Source organism: Mytilus edulis, chromosome 7 (genome assembly GCF_963676685.1).
Source record: "Mytilus edulis chromosome 7, xbMytEdul2.2, whole genome shotgun sequence".
Classification (NCBI taxonomy): Eukaryota; Metazoa; Mollusca; class Bivalvia; order Mytilida; family Mytilidae; genus Mytilus; species Mytilus edulis.
The window spans coordinates 18,684,531-18,705,025 of NC_092350.1; the positions used below are offsets into that span (position 1 = coordinate 18,684,531).

The window sequence follows — 20,495 nt, forward strand, 5'->3', positions numbered from 1 at the left end:
TCGCTCATTACAAATATTTGGGTGTTCACTTTACTGCATCTGGAAGTTTTCATCTAGCTAAAACTGAACTTTATAATAAGGCTCTTAAGGCCTACTATAAACTTAGAAAGGATTTTATCAATTTGTCTCCTGGAATAAAATCTTGTGTTCATATTTTTGATCATACCCTTAAACCCATTCTGTTATATAATTCAGAGGTATGGGGAGGTTATAATGTTTCTTGTAATAAATTACAGTCTTCCTTATTTAATCTTGAAAATATTTTTAAAAATCTTAAGTGTGAGAATCTCCATCTTAAATTTTCTAAGTTTATACTTGGTGTACACAAAAGGAGTGTCAATTTTGCTGTATTATCAGAACTGGGGCGTTTCCCCTTACATTATGATATTGTAAAGTCAATTGTAAAATACTGGTATAGATTTGAAAATCTTACAACTGAATTCAGTCTATTGAAAGATGCTTATAAATGCAGCCAAGAGCTTCACAAATCTAACATAACTTCTTGGTACTCATTTGCTAAGAAAGTATTAGAAGTTTTTGAAATTAAACCAGAAGTAAAACATTTTGGACAATATAAATTTTTGAACATATCTAGCAAATTAATTCACACTAAATATATTAGCAATTGGTATGCTAGCCAAAATAAAGCTTCTGATGGAAAACTGTTTAATTATGTGAAATTTAAGCAGAATTTTGGTTATGAAAATTATCTTTCTTTAATAAAGGACTTTGATTTAAGAAGATCTATATGCAAATTACGTATTTCTGCTCATAAGCTTCAAATTGAAGTTGGACGTTTTTCAAATATTCCACGAAATGAAAGAATTTGCAAAAAATGCTCCTCTGGCTGTGTTGAAGATGAAATCCATTTTTTAACTAACTGTGAAAATTCTAAATCAGATAGAGATGCTCTCTTTGACTTTGTTTGCCAAAGAATTCCAAATTTTTCTTTACTGGATAATCAGCATACATTTATTTATTTATTAAACTGTGAAGACAATCAGGTCCTTAATGCTGTTGGTAAATTTATTAAAGTGAATATGAGTTAGTAATTGTATTGTTACTGTATGTAAAATAATGTTTGTATCTACATTATATGTATCTATCAAATTAATATTCTTTTTCCTTATTCATGTATGCTCTGTATGCCCCTTGTGGGCCCTTAATTGGAAATAAAATATGTTATGTTATGTTATGTTATGTTATATTATATCCCTGTTTGATCTGCTACCTTTCACACAAAAAGAGCAATGGACGAAATGAACGAAATAGGAATAGGAATGACACCTGAACTGTTTGCTGCTGTATTTACTCTTTTATTGAAATTTTCATAGGCAACAATGAATGAAATTATTTTTTTCACTTTTGAACCCGCTGTTGTATTATAATTCCTGCATCAGATAATCAAACATCTCATCCTCAATGCCTCTTTTCTGACCAAAATTATCCATCACTGCTTTATCTCTTGAGCCATGTATTAACCCAAAGCCTTTAGGGGTATGGTTGAGTCTTGGAGATGAAGAAAGCTATTTTTATCCTACTTTCACTTTGGTGAAACAACCTGTACTTTCACTTTCAACAATCATGGCAATCATTCTTTTCCCTCATATTTAATTAATATATTTCAGTATAGAAAATTTATTAGCACAAACACATAAGTTTACATGAAGTGAATATGGCATACAGTATATTAACCTGACAATGATTTAATTGAAGTGACAGCTAGTGATATACATGTATATATATGTCATAGTGACTTAATAGTTGGTAACTATATTGGTAGACCATGATCAACATTATTACAGATGTGTATCTCCTTTTTTGATACATTGGATTTATTTCTCGGGTTTCCAATGAAAGATAACATTTGTGTGAAACTTGGTCATTTTTTGTGACAGACTTGGGGAATAGCTTTGGTAGAAAGGATGGAGGCTAGAATATATGAAGTAACATTATGTTTTCCCTTTATCAGATGCTGCAGCATCAGCAGGCAATGGGTGGTTTTATGTTTCCTGGAGAATCAGACGAGGATGAAGATGAAGAAAATGAGGAAGAAATACAAAGTAATATAATTATAGCTTATTAATGCATTGTTTAAGCTACATGTAGTTTTAAATTAATGAGTACTTCATGAAAATAATTCCATTAGATATATTTCAAACCCATGAAAAGATATTGTGCATGCATACACCAAACATCAATGAGACAACACCCTAACAAAACAACATGAGCATGTAATGATAAGTCCGAGATTACTCTGGCGTCCAACGGCTGTTTTGCCAGACAAGCTGGGGCCCTCCCACGAGTAGAGATGACATCATTAATGATTGACTGATTTTTGGTTGCATATATAATGTCCAGTGTGTAATATTTCAATATGAAGCATGTTCAGGACTAGATAACTTAAAATTAAATGCAATGAATAGATAGGTCCTATCATAGAGGCTGTTTTTGATGAAGGTCAGGAAATTTGAACTACCACTTGGAAATGATGGTACATTGTATATTGAATAGGTTCGAAATTTCTCCTTGCAACAGGCCACTTTATAGAGTCGTTACAAGGTTTCTTGGTGTGCAAAGAGCATGGCATTCTCTTAACACCAGGCATCGGATTTAAAGTCTCTATTCTGACTGGGTATTGCTGCTCACTTGTACATAGTACAGCCAAACAGACACCCCACTTTGGCAAGCCAATCTGAAGAAAACCAAAGTGCCCATATTTCTATTCCCCAGTCAATGTGTGAAATTCACTGTGAAAGACCTGATATTAAAGCAAACAGACAATGAAACTCCTACAATATTGTATGCTTTCCCAAAAAACTGAACAGTAACACTAAATTCCAGAAACTTTCAAGCTCTTATTTGTGTGTGCTAATTAAAAATGCAATAACAGTAGAAGCATATATATATATAAATTCAAATGTCATAGAATATTTAAAATTATTTTTTTAAACGATATTTATTGAAATCATTCACTCATATTTTTTTTTTAATTTAATCAATACATTCATAATGATGATTGTGTTTGACTTGCTTCTGAAAATGCTGAACTAATGATTTGTTTGTTTATAGCATGTTCATATTTTTTTTTTGTATTTTTTTTTTTAGACAATTCAGTATGATTAATATGGATCTGTTCCAATGATTTTTCAGAGTAAATGATTTGGATTTGAATATTTTTAATACTCTGCTTATATGTTTTTATTGAATTTTCAGATAATCCAAAGAAAAGAATATTATGGGCGGCAGAAAACAATCATTTAGACATAGTGGAATCAATTTTACAGTCTGACCCAGAATTGATCAAATCTTGTGACGATGACATGTATACTCCACTTCATAGAGCATGCTATAATGGTCATGTTGATATGGTTAAGGTACACAAAATGTAGGAAAAACATGAAAAAATGAAAAAAGATTATTTGGACTTTTGCATTATGGATTTTAATCCCAAGGTCCAGGCAAATTTAAACATAAAATACAAAAAATGGGATAAAACAAGGGCAAATTAAGTTTTATGGGAAGAAATCGCCATCCATGAGAGACATGACAACCAAATCTACTCTTCACAAGAGACCAAATGACACAGAAATTAACAATATATAGGTATATAGGTAACTGTATGGCCTTCAACCATGAGCTAAGCCCAAACCAAATAAACGGCCATAAAAAGCCCCAACAAATATAAAACAATTCAAAAGAGAAATCTAACGGCATAATTTGTGTTCAAATTATGAACGAAAAACAAATTTGTAACACAGCAACAAACGACAACCACTGAATTACAGGCTCCTGCCCTGAGATACACACATACATACAGAATTTGGTGGATTTAATCATGTTAGCTGGATCCCAACCCTCCCCTAACAAAGGTATAATAGTACAATATCAGAGAAAACTATAAAAAAAAATCAGTTGAAAAAGGCATTACTCATCAGATGAATACAAATAGAAATACAACTTAACAAAAACACAGAATCGATGCGGCGGGGTACTTGTGCATCCCAAAATAAAAAGACACTAAGTGTATATCTGAGAGTACTCACAGCTACTGACAAAGGTGTATTTATAATATGTAAAGTGAATAAGTTCAACAGAGGCTATCATTGATGTTTTTTTTAAAACTTTTTTACAGTTACTGATAAGAAAGAATGCAGATGTTAATGCTAAGACATCAGATGGATGGCAACCGATTCACAGTGCTGCAAGATGGAATCAGTCAGAAGTTATTAAAGTTTTACTAGAACATAATGCAGATATAAATTCACAGACAAATGGCGGTCAAGCACCGCTACATCTAGCTTCCTCCTGTAAAGATACTCGGGAAACATTGACATTGTTATTATCCAATCCAAACACTGACAGGACTATTATAAACAATCTTGGTGAAACAGCAGAGACAATTTGTAAAAGAACAAGTGCACTGTGTAAATTATATGAGGAAATAAAAACGTAAAATGTATATTAATTTACTACTGGGGTTCATTTGTTGTAACCCAACCTTCTTTTGGGACAATCAATGCATTTAAATGGGGACATTTATTTGGACCTGCCTCTACATGTTTGAATATGACTGGATCTAGCCCTGCAAATGATAGGTATATTGCATCCACTTACTACCTGTTGTTCACATCATACTGCAACATATAAATGCAAACAAATTATTGCAACATTTTAATGCAAACAAACAACATATACATGATATTTATAATAGATTGTGTAATAACAGTTGTTTTTGAACTGACATGATATTGTAGTATTAATAATATCGTAGAGTTTCCACATAGATTTGTCCAAGTCATGAAGGCAGTTTTCTAACTATGGCATACCTCCACTGTTACTAGATGTGGCGGTGTTCCAATTATGGAATACCACTGCTATTACTTATTGTGGCAGTGTTCAAAGTAAGGCATTCCACTAGAATGAATAGTTGCGGTATTTATCCAACTAAGGCACATCACTGGACTAACTAAGGCAGACCAGCAGAATAACTAGTTGTGGCAGTGTTCTAACTTTGATATACCACTTTTGTTACTAGTTGTGGCATATATATATCTAACTTGGGCATACCACTTATATAACTAGTTGTGACAGGTTGTCAAACTAAGGCATACCACTGCTATTTCTAGTTTGGCAGTTTTTGTTGAGCACATGACTTTTGTGACTAAAAGCTTGACATAGGGATAGTGATCTGGCGGCAGCAGCATTAGCTTATCTCTTATAAGCTTAATATTTCAGAAGGTAGAATACCTTGATCTTTCATACTTTGTATAAAGATGCCTTACCATATAAAGTTTCTGTCTGTCATATGTCCATTGTCCTCATTTTCAATGTTTCAGTTACTACTTGAACAAAAAAAAAGTGCTGTTAATTTGTCTCTAGTTATGATAAATAGGATAACTATATTTGGTATGTGAATACTTTCATATGACTTTGCAAGGTCCTTAAGCCCGTCAGACAGTTTTCACTTGACCTTGATCTCATTTCATGGATCAGTGAACTAAATTAAGTTTTGGTGTTCAAGTCTATATATATATGTGCTATAAACAATGGGTCTATATTTGATAAGGAATGATTGTATTGACCATTGGCAGGTGTCATCTGACCTTGACCTCGTTTTCATAATTCAGTTAAAGCTAAGTTTTTGTGTTTTGGTCTATTTTGCTTATACTGTATGCAGAATGTCTACAATGTCTGGTGTATGCAATAATTGTAAGGAATACATGTCTGTCTGGCCAGGCTCATCTGACCTTGACCTCATTTTCAGGGTTCATTGATCAATGTTAAGTTTTCCTGGTTAAGTTTGTTTCTTAGATATGCAATATGTCAACTACATGTATATTTAAAGCAAATTTGGTATGTAATGATTTCGGTTTTGGTTTATCTGACCTTTGGCTACATTTTCTTGGATTATGTTTAAGATTATGTGATAGTTGTAGTAAAGCTTTATACTGATAACTATCAACATAATATCAATGGTTAGTAAAGAAGGCAAGATATTTCAGGGTGTGCACTGTTTATCTAAGGCATACCACTGATGTTACTAGTTGTGGCAGTGTCCCTAATAAGGCATACAACTGCTATTTCTGGTTGTAGTGTTGTTACTAAGTCATACCACGGCTGTAACTAGTTGTGGCAGTGTTCTAACTCATGCAGACCACTTATAGTACTAGTACTGGCTGTGTTCTAACTAAGGCATACCATCTATTAGTTATGGGAGTGTTTAAACTTTTGAATATTAGTTTCAACTATTGTTAATACAGAAATTATTAAGAGGTTTTTATGAATGCGAAAAAAGCAACTGAATAAGTATTGCAATAATAAGTACTCGTAATTTGATATCTGATAGTCATCATACATATATACATGTATCTGTAGGAAGATTTCCAGATATCTGATAGTCTTCATACATATATCTGTAAGAAGATTTCCCGATATTGCATTAACTAATCAATTCTTAACATATCATATAAATAAATGCACATTATAATTTCTGAATTTACAGTATGCAGTCTACAAGCTGTTACTTGTTCTAGCAATGTTCCAAATATTGCTGTTATAAGTTGTTGTGGGTTCTAACTACAGTATTCAAAGTACTGATATTAATAGTTGTGACAGTGTTTCAACAGTTATATAAAGTCATACCAGTTGTTACTAGAAACTAAATAAAGGCAACAGTAGTAACAATTGTTCAAAAGTCATAAATCGTTTTAGAGAAAACAAATCCGGGTTGAAACAAAAATTGAGGGAAACACATCAACTCTAAGTGGAAAACAAAGGAACTACAGGATCAGGTACTAAAGAACAACAACAAATTTTGCATATACTGATAGGGAAGCGTTTCGTTTGAATTGTATTCGGTTCACAAAATGGGTGGCTGTTGACTCCATTTTTATTCCCCACAACAGACGAAATCAAAGCGGACTTTAGTACCATTAAAACGTTTAATCCCGCTGCAAATATTTGCACCTGTTTTAAGTCAGGAATCTGATGTACAGTAGTTGTCGTTTGTTTATGTAATTTATACGTGTTTCTCGTTTTTAACCGGATTTTTGTGACAAAAATGTCGGTTATTGATTTGGGGATGTACGGCGGGCGGGCGGTCGGGCAGTCGGGCGGTCGGGCGGGCGGGCGGGCGGCAATCAAATGTTGTCCGTGCATTAACTCATGAACCGTTCAACCAAAGCTTTTAAAATTTTAATATGTTATTACTGACAACTATTCGAAGGTCAAGTTCAATAATGGCGATTTTGACTTTTACCGTTCAGGAGTTATGGTTCTTGAAAGATTGAAAAATGGAGTTGTCCGTGCATTTACGCATGAACTGTTCTACCAAAGCTTCCCAAATTTTAATATGTTGTTACTTATGAAAGAATGGAGGTCAAGTTCAATAATGACGAATTTGACTTTTACCGTTCAGGAGTTATGGTTCTTGAAAGATTGAAAAATGGAGTTTCCAGTCGTGTCCGTGCATTTATGCATGAACTGTTCTACCAAAGCTTCCGAAATTTTAATATGCTGTTACTGATGACAAAATGGAGGCCAAGTTCAATAATGACGATTTTGACTTTTACCGTTCAGGAGTTATGGTTCTTGAAAGATTGAAAAATGGTGTTTCCCGTCGTGTCCGTGCATTTTCTCATGAACCATTCAACCAAAGCTTTTGAAATTTTAATATGTTGTTACATATGACAAAATAGAGGTCAAGTTCAATAATGACGATTTTGACTTTTACCGTTCAGGAGTTATGGTTCTTGAAAGATCGTAAAATGGCGTTTCCATTCAGGTTGTTGCATTTACTCATGAACCATTCAATCTAAGCTTTTCAAATTTTTATATGTTGATACTGATGACAAAATGGAGGTCAAATCTGATATTGACGATTTTCACTTTCACCATTCATCAGTAATGGTTCTTGTGATATTGCCAGGACACAAATAAATGTTAATAAATCCGGTTTGCTGTCGTTGTGACAGCCTCTTGTTTTTATATAGACTAGACCGTTGGTTTTCCCGTTTGAATGGTTTTACACTAGTAATTTTGGGTCTCTTTATAGCTTGTTGTTCGATGTGAGCCAATGCTCCGTGTTGAAGGCCGTACATTGACCTATAATGGTTTACTTTTATAAATTGATATTTGGATGGAGAATTGTCTCATTGGCACTCACACCACATTTTCCTATATCTATTTAGGGTTGCACTCCGTCCGTATGTATGTATGTCTTGTGGCTAATCAGTTTTCAACACTTTTTTCTCTGTGCCTTGAGAGATTTATTTGATATGTGGTGTATTCATGTATAGTTTTATCATGACAAGTAATTGAAGTTACAGATCAAGATGGTGAATTCTGTTACTGTCTGATGATTTTTTGTCGAGCCTGCAACTTTTGTTGCAGAAAACTCGACATAGGGATAGTGATCCGGCGGCGGCGGTGTTAGCTCACTTCTTAAAAGCTTTATATTTCAGAAGGTGGAAGACATGGATGCTTCATACTTTGTATATAGATGCTTCATGTTATGAAGTTTCCGTCAGTCACATGTCCAATGTCCTTGACCTCATTTTCATGGTTCAGTGACCACTTGAAAAAAAGTTCAAATTTTTTGTAATGTTGAATTCTCTCTTATTTTAAGTAATAGGATAACTATATTTGGTATGTGCGTACCTTGCAAGGTCCTCGTGTCTGTCAGACAGTTTTCACTTGACCTCGACCTCATTTCATGGATCAGTGATCAAGGTTAAGTTTTGGTGGTCAAGTCCATATCTCAGATACTTTAAGCAATAGGGCTAGTATATTCGGTGTATGGAAGGACTGTAAGGTGTACATGTCCAACTGGCAGGTGTCATCTGACCTTGACCTCATTTTCATGGTTCAGTGGTTATAGTTTAATTTTTGTGTTTTGGTCTGTTTTTCTCATACTATATGCAATAGGTCTACTATATTTGTTGCATGGAATGATGGTAAGGTGCTCATGTCTAGCGGGCAGATGTCATCTGACCTTGACCTCATTTTCATGGTTCAGTGGTCTTTGTTTAGTTATCTTGGTTAATGTTAAGTTTATGAGACAGTTGTAATAAAACTAAGCTTTATACTTAGGACTATCAACATAATATCAATGATTAGTAAAGAAGGCGAGACATTTCAGCGTGTGCACTCTTGTTGTAGAGTTATGGTCCTTTGGATTTCACTTATATAATCAGTTTTCGACAATTTTTTTCGTCATGCTTGAAGATATTGACTTGATAATTGGTATAAAGTTTTATCATATAACAGATCAATTCCGAATTAAGATCTCGTTTGACGATTTTGTGCAGGGTTATTGTTCTTGTACTTTGAAAATTAACTAAGTTAATCAATTTTCCACACTTTTTTTGTCATGATTGAAGATATTGACTTGAAATATGTTATATAGTTTACACCATACTATGTTATAGAACTAGTAAGCATTTGGTTCCAGCATTTTTAACCGTAGAGGACTATTTTTTGCCATCAATACGCTCAGAATGCTTGTAAATGATTTGACTTTAAGGATGTCTAAAAGCCAAATATATCAACACTATATCTCTTATGGTTTACAAAGGATTGAAACCAAACCAATTAATTTGGTATATCTTCACACCATAGTTGAACACCTCTCTTTTTATGCCCCACCTACAATACACCTACGATAGTAGAGGGGCATTATGTTTTCTGTTCTGTGCGTCCGTCCGTCCGTTCGTCCGTCTGTCCCGCTTCAGGTTAAAGTTTTTGGTCAAGGTAGTTTTTGGTAAAGTTGAAGTCCAATCAACTTGAAACTTAGTACACATGTTCCCTATCATATGATCTTTCTAATTTAATTCCAAATTAAAGTTTTGACTCCAATTTCACGGTCCAATGAACATGGAAAATGATAGTGCGAGTAGGGCATCCGGGTTCTATGGAAACATTCTTGTTTAGAGTGTTCTTATTTTGTACTGTTTTTCTTCATGCTTGAAGACATTGATTTGATATTTGGTATACTGTTTTATCATGACAAGTTATAGATTAAGTTCGAAGTCATTCCGGTCTTATGATTTTATGCAGAGTTATGGTCCTTGGATTTCAGCTAAATAATCCCTTTTTCAACACGACTTTTCGTCATGCCTGAAGTTATTTACTGGAAATTTATTATATAGTTTTGATCATGACAAGTTATAGATCAAGTTAAAATTTTGTTTCAATACATAAAGGCAACAGTAGTATACCGCTGTTCGAAATTCATAAATTGATAGACAAAAAACAAATTCGAGTTACAAACTTAAACCGAGGAAAACACATCAGCTATATGAAGAAAACAACGAAACAACAGAAACACTGAAGTGAAAAAAACCCAAACCAAACGACAATGTAAAGTAAAATCTCAAAAATACTGAACACCGAGGAAAATTCAAAACGGAAGGTCCCTAATCAAATGGCAAAATCAAATGATCAAACACATCAAACGAATGGACAATTGTCATATTCCTGACTTGTTACAGACATTCTCAAATGTACAAAATGGTAGATCGAACCTGGTTTTACCACACACAGAAACGAACTATAAGATAACAACTGCCATTGAATTTTGAACCTGTAGGGGACTATGTATTGCCATGCCATACTCACAGAATGCTTGTTGTTAACTGTTTTTTAAATTAGGCGATTATTTTTCTCAATTGAATTGGTTCATTATTTTTTTTCATGTCTGGGCCTTTTATAGACGACCCTACGATATGGGTGTTTCGGAATGTTGAACGCCGTATGGTTATAATAAAGAATAAGATACTTTAACTACAAAAAAATAATGAAATAATGTAGTCCTGTTTTATTCCACCAATTTTTATTAAAAACATTTACGTATTGCTTAAAGGTTTTGCCAAACAATGCATGTAATAATACGAATTCCTGAGATGAGCCTATCATTCGTATAGTAAGACGATGCTATATAACTAACAAAAAAATTCGCGATGCAAAGCACGAAAAATAACATTAATACCCTATTATCCAATAAAAAATCCAGAAAATGTACTGAATCCCCAGTGGACATAAAATGGTCTCTGTCCGTAGTTTTTGTTCTTTTCCATCCACACACGATCCCCCTTCTTCAGATTGAGAATGACTGCATTCATAGCATGATTCCAGTTTGCTTTCCGAGCATCAGGATATACGAGCATTTTATAAGTGTCGTTAACTTTCAGGAAGACTTCTAACGCAGACCCACACTTAGTTAAAATTGAACACATAAAAACATAGGATCCAGAAAACGGAGCGGTGAAAACGGATGTCAAACGATTGAAAGCATTCCCTTCATTAGATCTGACTTCCAAAAATTTTATTGTCGCCCCAGGATCAACATTGGATTGACTGTGTGCAAAAGCCGAAAACGCAACAATTGGTCTTTTTACTGGAACAGAAAGGCGTTTTTCTAATGAAGATATGTCACTCATAATTTTGTCCTGGTTCAATTTGATTTTAATTTGATTTTTATCATACAGATCCAGTCTTTTTTCTTGAGAAGCAAGTTTGTCAATAAGTGTTTTATTTTTCAATTGAAGCCGGTCTTGATTCTTCGTGATACGTGCTATCTTTTTAGACGAAATAACAACTTCAAGGTTTTTAAGCACAGATTTAATGTCGTCGATTTTCGACTCATGCTTCTCCAGTTTTCTTTCTTGCTGTCGAAGTTTCTCTTCTAATCGAGCAGTTTTCATTTCACACATCTCTTTCTGTGAATTGACGACAAATTCTATGGTTTTGAACCAGTTAAAATCTTCACCCCTTTTCTTCACACCAGGGTTATCTGACAATAATCTGTCATCATTTCCTTTCTCAAATTTTTCAGTGAAATATAGCTGAACCACGCTTAAGAAAGTTAAAGCAATAATCCAATAATTATTAACCATTTCAAGATTAAGGCGTCAATTATTTCGATTTCTATGTTAGTTTAACAGTGCTACCAAAACATTAAAATTAATGTACATATGTTACATGGTTAAAGTAATAATAGACATTAATTGTATAATTGCATGTCGTCTACATATACACTATTCGTGCAGCGTCGGAAAATATAAAACATTTCTTACCCTGCACAATTATTTAATTTAAATTCAATACTGCAATTTAACATTGAACTTAGACGTATAAGTTTTTTCAAATCTTCTTGTTGAATTTGTATCTGAAGCGAAATTAAATGACTTTTAAACGTGTACCTAAATGAGGACATTATGTTTGATACATAAGTTAGTGACATATATTTTGAAAAATCAAACATGAAAAAATATGAGAGTGAAACTGCAATATCTATCATGTACTTTTGAGGATGTTATTTACATCCTGACTATATCTATTATTTTTGATACATATGTATTCGTTAATGAATATCCTCCATTATTTACCCACATACTGAAATAAGGTCAAATATCTGAATGATTATCTCCTATATAAATGAAATATCTCTTTTTTCATTTACCATAATATCATAGTATAAATCAGATACACCTGATCGGACTAACACCCTCAGGTGTGTATCTAATCATTTACCCTCAGGTGTATATCTTATCATTAACCCTCAGGTGTATATCTTATCATTAACCCTCAGGTGTGTATCTAATCATTTACCCTCATGTGTGTATCTAATCATTTACCCTCAGGTGTGTATCTAATCATTTACCCTCGAGTGTGTATCTAATTATTTACCCTCAGGTATGTATATAATCCTTTACCCTCAGGTGTGTATCTAATCATTTATCCTCAGGTGTGTATCTCATCATTTACCATCAGGTGTGTATCTTATCATTAACCCTCAGGTGTGTATCTAAGCTTTACCCACAGGGGTGTATCTAATCATTTACCCTCGGGTGTGTATCTTATCATTTACCCTCTGGTGTGTATCTAATCCTTTACCCTCAGGTGTGTATCTAATCATTTATCCTCAGGTGTGTATCTCATCATTTACCATCAGGTGTGTATCTTATCATTAACCCTCAGGTGTGTATCTAAGCTTTACCCACAGGGGTGTATCTAATCATTTACCCTCGGGTGTGTATCTTATCATTTACCCTCTGGTGTGTATCTAATCATTTACCCTCGGGTGTGTATCTTATCATTTACCCTCTGGTGTGTATCTAATCCTTTACCCTCAGGTGTGTATCTAATCATTTACCCTCAGGTGTGTATCTAATCATTTACCCTCTGGTGTGTATCTCATCATTTACCATCAGGTTTGTATCTTATCATTAACCCTCAGGTGTGTATCTAAGCTTTACCAACAGGGGTGTATCTAATCATTTACCCTCGGGTGTGTATCTTATCATTTACCCTCTTGTGTGTATCTAATCCTTTACCCTCTGGTGTGTATCTCATCATTTACCATCAGGTTTGTATCTTATCATTAACCCTCAGGTGTGTATCTAAGCTTTACCAACAGGGGTGTATCTAATCATTTACCCTCGGGTGTGTATCTTATCATTTACCCTCTTGTGTGTATCTAATCCTTTACCCTCAGGTGTGTATCTAATCATTTACCCTCTGGTGTGTATCTCATCATTTACCATCAGGTTTGTATCTTATCATTTACCCTCTGGTGTGTATCTAATCATTTACCCTCGGGTGTGTATCTTATCATTTACCCTCTGGTGTGTATCTAATCCTTTACCCTCAGGTGTGTATCTAATCATTTACCCTCAGGTGTGTATCTAATCATTTACCCTCAGGTGTGTATCTCATCATTTACCATCAGGTTTGTATCTTATCCTTTACCCTCAGGTGTGTATCTAATCCTTTACCCTCTGGTGTGTATCTAATCATTTACCCTCAGGTGTGTATCTCATCATTTACCCTCAGGTTTGTATCTAATCATTTACCCTCAGGTGTGTATCTAATCCTTTACCCTCAGGTGTGTATCTAATCATTTACCCTCAGGTGTGTATCTCATCATTTACCCTCAGGTTTGTATCTTATCATTAACCCTCAGGTGTGTATCTAAGCTTTACCAACAGGGGTGTATCTAATCATTTACCCTCGGGTGTGTATCTTATCATTTACCCTCTGGTGTGTATCTAATCATTTACCCTCAGGTGTGTATCTAATCATTTACCCTCAGGTGTGTATCTCATCATTTACCATCAGGTTTGTATCTTATCATTAACCCTCAGGTGTGTATCTAAGCTTTACCAACAGGGGTGTATCTAATCATTTACCCTCGGGTGTGTATCTTATCATTTACCCTCTTGTGTGTATCTAATCATTTACCCTCAGGTGTGTATCTTATCATTAACCCTGATGTGTGTATCTAATCATTTACCCTCTTGTGTGTATCTAATCCTTTACCCTTATGTGTGTATCTAATCATTTACCCTCAGGTGTGTATCTAATTATTTACCCTTATGTGTGTATCTAATCATTTACCCTCAGGTGTGTATCTTATCATTTTCATATTCCTGACTTGGTACAGGCATAAAATGTCTTTAAAAAGAATAATACATATTTACATAATAATAATAAAATTGAGAAAGAAAATAGGGAATATGTCAAAGAGACAACATCCCGACAAAAGATCAGACAACATAAACATCTCAAAAGGTTAATTTGGCTTAAACCTACTTAAACAAATGTGATTAAGCTATATTTCTCTGAAAAACTTGAGAAAGGAAAATATGACAGGTTAATGACAGATAAGCATAGTGTGAGGAAAAAGGGGTGAAGAGTTTAACTCCAGTTTAAATTCAAAACCATAGAATTTGTTGTCAATTCACAGAAAGAGATGTGTGAAATGAAAACCGCTCGATTGGATATGGAGAATATGTCAAAGAGACAACAACCCGACCAAAAAGCAGACATCATTAAAATCCCGAAAGGTTAATTGGTTTATACCTACTTAAAAAAAAGAGACAACGGAACAGTTACCAGCATTTAAAATCAATCAACTTTTTGTTATTCTTCCGTTACATGTATAATCAGTGAAAGGGTTACGGAAATTATAACTTAAAAAGTGTTACAGGAAAGGAAACAAAGCTATATCAAAAAGCAAAAATAATCGTATATTTAACCACACTTTTCATTCTGACATATAAACGTAAATCAAAGTATGGCGAATAACACCGATTATGTCGAGGTTCTTTATGATCAGAACTACTCCGATGTCGCTCTAAGCAGTACCATTCTGACAATTATCGGAGGTATCGTTGGTATCCTAGGAAACGGTTCAGTCATTATATGTTACTTCTTTCGTATTCAGGAAAGAGGAGAGCGTTATTTTATTCCGGTGTTAGCAGTTGTAGATTTAGTTGCTTGTATAACAAGTTCTATTTTCTACGTTATGGATAATACATTTTTCTTCAATTATCCCAATGATTTTATGTGTCGTATTCTAATATTTTTGCAGCTGCTTGTGCCAGCGATTTCCGCAAGTTTATTACTTATAATAAGTGTTCAAAGATATCTGTTAGTTTGCAAGCCACACGGACCAAGGATGACATTACGTTGGAAGAGGATTGCCATTGTTGTTGCATGTTTGTTTACTTTGACTTACTCTGCACCGGTTCTTGCGATATCTGGAATTAAAACATCATATGAAACTTTTCAGAATTATACAGTACAAATTAAAGTCTGTAAATTTTCAACAGCAGAAACTTCAGCTATGACAACAGCTTACTTCGGGTTTCTTCTTCTGTTAACGATTATCAGTATTCTGATAACCATAAGTTTGTTCATACCTGTTTTGAAAAAGATACAACTCTCCTTTCTAGGGAAATTCAGACGAAAACGTCAGAATACGCTACCTGATGATGATTCGGTGCCAAAACATAATATAGAACTTAGAAGATACAAAAGAAAAACTCCTGAAATTCAGATCCAGAAAAAATCCAGCTCAAACCCAAGCATCAATACATCATCCTCTACTTTGATAGATGATCTGGATATAAATAAAACAGTAAATACTTTCACAACCGAGGACAACGAAAGAACAAGAAAGGAAAAGGCAACAAGAAAAATAACAATTATGCTTTTTGTCATCATTGCTGCTTATGTTTTATCTTATATTCCTTCTTTAATAACTTTAATCGTAGTATATGTTGATGGCGATCTCAATATCGGCTCTATATCCAGGGAGTCAGCATTTGTTTTTATTTACTTTGCGCGTTTTGTCTTTCTTAACCACATTGTCAATCCTTTTATATACAGTTACTTCGATGAGAAGTTTAGAACAGAATTGAGAAAGCTATTAACACAGATAAACAAATGCTGGTTAGTACAAAATGAAAAATAAAATGTAAAGACACAGCTAAATTAACAAAGTGAGTTTAATTATTCTATTTGAAACAAGTTAACTAAGGCCGTGTTCACATTGATCTAAACTCGGTGATGTGTTAGTGTAACTCACACGTAAACTAAACACAATTACGTTCCCATTGATAAAACGTAATTTGTACATGCAGTTTGAATTATTTTAAATTAGTCTACATGCAGTCGATAGTCAATGTAGGCCTTGCGTAGGTTAAGTGTACATAAAACTAAGCATTTAGAACATTAATTCTACCACGTATATTTAAGGAAGAAACTATTTTTGAATAAAATTGATATCTATAACAATTATTAATAAAGTTCTTTACAGTATTATTTGTCTAACTTTGCCTGAAATATATTAATTTGTTATAGAGAAAACTTTAGGCAGTTTTGTTCTGATCTGATGAATGTGCAGAGTTATGGTCCTTGTATGCAAACGATCAGCTTCCACACTTTTGTATACCTTTACAAAACAAAATAAATTATTTGTTTGAAGGGAAAAGATTTGTTTTGAAAATGATATAGGCCAAGGAAGAATAATGATTTGTACACGTTATTATCTTTTTTCTCACTAAAAATTGTACAAGAAATTTGTTTTGATTTATTGATGATACGGATTTTAAATGGACAGAATCACAAGACCATCTGAATGAAATTAACACGTGTAATTCTTTCTATATATAAGAAAATTTCAGGAATATGACAGTTGTCGTCCATTCGCTTGATGTGTTTGAGCTTTTGAATTTTCCATTTCAGTACTTTTTGTGATTTTGTTTTTGCACGATTCAATGCATTTTACACACGAAACAACACAGAAAACACATTTCCTTTTTACTACGAGTTACATCCGGAACGGAACAATTATAGCGGATCTCCATACGAAGGAATCAAACAAACATCAGTTTTTCTTTTCTCAAAATTGCCACCCTAAACACTGCTCCTGTGGTATCCTTTTCAGCCAGTCATTGCAAGTCTAGAGAATATGCTCAGCTGAAAATAGAAAAAATGCTAGACCTAGATAACTACTTAAACATTTAGTTGTTCGAGGATACAATAAAAACAGCCCTGATACAGATACCAAAAGAGCAAACTGAACTAGCCGACAAGTGCAATGAAACAGAATGAAAGAATCAATAGAAGACCTCCTGTACTCACAATCCTGATCTTTAAAATGTATCATCCATTTTTCAAAAGCATTGGAAAATTAAAGAAGCTGACCCCAATTTAAAAACAAATATATTTTCCTCACCACCAGTTATGACATTAAGGAGACCTTAAATCACCCATGACGAATTAGTGACAGCTGCATAAACAAACAACCTACTCCACTTCCCGGTTGAAACAAATAATGTGACAGAAGGAATTGCTTATGTTGTAAAGCTACCAATACAAAAGAGGTGCGAACGATCCTAGAGGCACATTCAAACTCATAGATAACAAACAAACTGAGAACGCCATGGCCAAAAGTGAAAAAGACAAACAGACAAACAACAGTACACAAGACACAACATAGGAAACTAAATACTAAGTTCCACGAAACCTACTAAAACTGGGGTTGATCCCAGGTGCTTTCATCTTTCATCAACTTCTTAAATGAATAATTTCTACCATTTAATCAGATTTTCAACTTTAAAATGGAGAACTCAATTGATATATTGACACTTAACACTGGTGGCATTCAGTATGTGGGAGATACAAAAGACAAATTTAACAGTTGGCTAAATAACCATCGTTCATGGTACAAAACCAACAAGAACTGTATTTTCACTTGACAAATTCGGTCAAAGAAAAAAAATGATATTGTTACTTTCCAAATCATAGGAATCGACACCACCGAGAGGGACACCACGGTGAGAAGGAGAACAGAAGACGTTTGGATCTACCAGCACCACAATTAAGAAACTGACAGTCTTAATGAAAATGTCGAGAAAATATTTAGGAAAGATAATGCATAATTTAGTGCACATCGGCACCCTATTTATCCTGTAATATTGGCCAATGGGCGTTACAAACTCCAATCACCAATTTTGTAAATAACAAATTTAAAATTCTTTACAAGGCAGCTAAATCCATGTAAACTGAGCTGCAAAAGTATCTTATCTACATGCGATTTCAACTTTGACTAGCAAAATTATGCATTTATTTTAATTTCATTCTAAACCTTCTGATATGTACATGCTAAATAGTGTGTCAAAATTACATTGTTAGGCAATTTATAATTTCATTTGTGTAATTGAAATAATCTTTGTACTGATTAATCCACACTAAAATATTTTCATATATCATGTGTTGCTATTTATACAGGTTATAATAATAGAATGAGGTATTAAAGAAATTTTGATGTTCCATTTTTACTTCTTTCTGTCGAAATTTCTCTTCTTATCGATCAATTTTTATTTCACACATTTCATTCTGTGAATTGTTAAAGTATTCATTCCTTTTCCTGTCACATTACTACGATTATATGACAATAACCTGTAATCTTTTCCATTCTCAAGGTTTTCGAAGAAATACAACTGAACCACCTAATAAAATTAAAGCAATTATCCAACAATTATTAGCTATTTCAAGATTAAAGACGTAAATGTTTTCGATTGCTATGTTAGTTTAACGACAGTGTTCCCAACACTTCAAAACCAATGTACATATTTTACATGCGTTATAGAAATAATAGACTTTAATTATATATTCTCACGTAGTTTACATATACAATATTCATGCAGTGCCGGAAAATTTAAAATTTCTTACCCTGCACAATTACTAAATTTAATTTGATACTGCAATTTAACATTGAACTTAGATGTTTAAGTTTTTTCCAATCTAAACGTTGAATTGGTATATGAAGTGAAATCGAAATGACTTTTGATCGCGGACAGGAAAGAGGACATGAAATTGAACTGTATAATAAACAGTAATTTTAAAATAACCGGTCGCTTATACAAGAACGGGTAACTAGGAGACTTAAATAATTGTAACTAGTACTTGATTAATTTCACATGACTTGGCGGGGTTTAACCGATTCGCTTTTCTTTGACTAGTCTATCCATATACTTGTGTTTTGTGATAAACTCATCAATGACATGTCTAGTTATTGTCATTGATCCGATTAATCATTTAAACAATTTATGTGTCTTCGCAAAGTAAATAGGAGACACAGTCGTTTATATTCTTGTAAAGCGGAGTCTGAAAATTGTGTATATGAAAGTATAACTATGACGACGATAGTTAAAAGGCATAAGTCGTTATTCTGTAAGGTTTTGATATACTTTGTTCCTTTCCTTTTCATTCCAAATGGATTTGCTTTGTTTGGAGGGGCACAAGGATAAGTGGCAAATGATATCTCGACCTTAATGTTTTTGTTTTGTTTTTAGTCTGATAAATTTCGAAATATTCTCTTTTCCAGCTCGTACTCAGTTCTTTAATTGTATATCCATTAGGTGAAACTGATAGTTGATTACAACTGAGCTAAAAAATAAATATAGCAAGAATCATTCCTTTAACACACATCTTCAAATAGACTGTCCTTATCGAAATTTAAACGTTATCAGTTGAACAAATACATTGATAGTCCAATATGTGTAAAGCTTCATGTTCCTTGTCTGTCAAAATGTTACCTCTACAGTAGAAACGTCGATTGCAGGATAAAGAACTGTAAACACAAGGTTACGTAGCAGCTAGTAAACAAAAGTTTTACCAAGTTTTTTTTATTCAAAAGGGCACTGATTACACGGGTTTGCCGATTTTTTTCTACTAATTTTACACATCTACTGTCCGTTATACTTCCGTTACATGTATAATCAGTCAAAGGATACGGAAATTCTAATTTAAAAAGTTTTAAAGTAAAGGAAACATCTATAACAAATATAATCGGTATTGTATATTTAACCACATTTTTCGTTCTTACATATATATACGTAAATTAAAGTATGGCGAATAACACCAATTATGTGGAGGTTCTTTATGATAAAAACTACTCCGATGTCGCTCTAAGTAGTACAATTTTGACAATTATTGGAGGTATCGTTGGGGTCCTAGGAAATGGTTCAGTTATTATATGTTACTTTTTTCGTATCAAGGACAAAGGAGAGCGTTATTTTATTCCAGTGTTAGCAGTTGTAGATTTAGTTGCTTGTATAACAGGCTCTATTTTCTACGTTATGGATAATACATTTTTTTTCAATTATCCTTATGATTTGATGTGTCGTCTTCTGATTTTT

The 20,495-nt window shown here is 33.6% G+C and overlaps 2 protein-coding genes across 3 annotated transcripts; one reads left to right on the forward strand and one right to left on the reverse strand.

Annotated features, from left to right (window-relative positions):
- Nucleotides 1-1,204: 1,204 nt before the first annotated feature.
- On the forward strand, nucleotides 1,205-4,468 carry LOC139480924 (ankyrin repeat domain-containing protein 49-like). Of its 2 annotated transcripts, none has more exons than XM_071263885.1 (4): nucleotides 1,205-1,304; nucleotides 1,973-2,063; nucleotides 3,217-3,377; nucleotides 4,136-4,468. In XM_071263885.1, exons 1-4 carry the CDS (start codon nucleotides 1,251-1,253, stop codon nucleotides 4,454-4,456), a joined length of 627 nt encoding a protein of 208 aa, XP_071119986.1. In that variant the 5' UTR covers nucleotides 1,205-1,250; the 3' UTR covers nucleotides 4,457-4,468. The 2 variants fall into 2 exon arrangements, with proteins under 2 accessions (XP_071119986.1, XP_071119988.1); XM_071263887.1 differs by having other exon boundaries at nucleotides 1,253-1,334.
- Nucleotides 4,469-10,833: 6,365 nt separating this feature from the next.
- Nucleotides 10,834-11,959, reverse strand: LOC139482797 (uncharacterized). Its single transcript, XM_071266852.1, has one exon. It carries the CDS (start codon nucleotides 11,895-11,897, stop codon nucleotides 10,995-10,997), a length of 903 nt encoding a protein of 300 aa, XP_071122953.1. The 5' UTR covers nucleotides 11,898-11,959; the 3' UTR covers nucleotides 10,834-10,994.
- Nucleotides 11,960-20,495: the final 8,536 nt, after the last annotated feature.

What these genes read in the sequence shown, in the direction of transcription:
- LOC139480924 (XM_071263885.1), top strand. Translation starts at nt 1,251, where the DNA reads ATGGACGAAATGAACGAAATAGGAATAGGAATGACACCTGAACTGTTT. An exon ending in AAATGAGGAAGAAATACAAA is followed by an intron (nt 2,064 to 3,216) that starts GTAATATAATTA and finishes TTGAATTTTCAG; the next exon opens with ATAATCCAAAGAAAAGAATA. An exon ending in GTCATGTTGATATGGTTAAG is followed by an intron (nt 3,378 to 4,135) that starts GTACACAAAATG and finishes ACTTTTTTACAG; the next exon opens with TTACTGATAAGAAAGAATGC.
- LOC139482797 (XM_071266852.1), bottom strand. Translation starts at nt 11,897, where the DNA reads ATGGTTAATAATTATTGGATTATTGCTTTAACTTTCTTAAGCGTGGTT.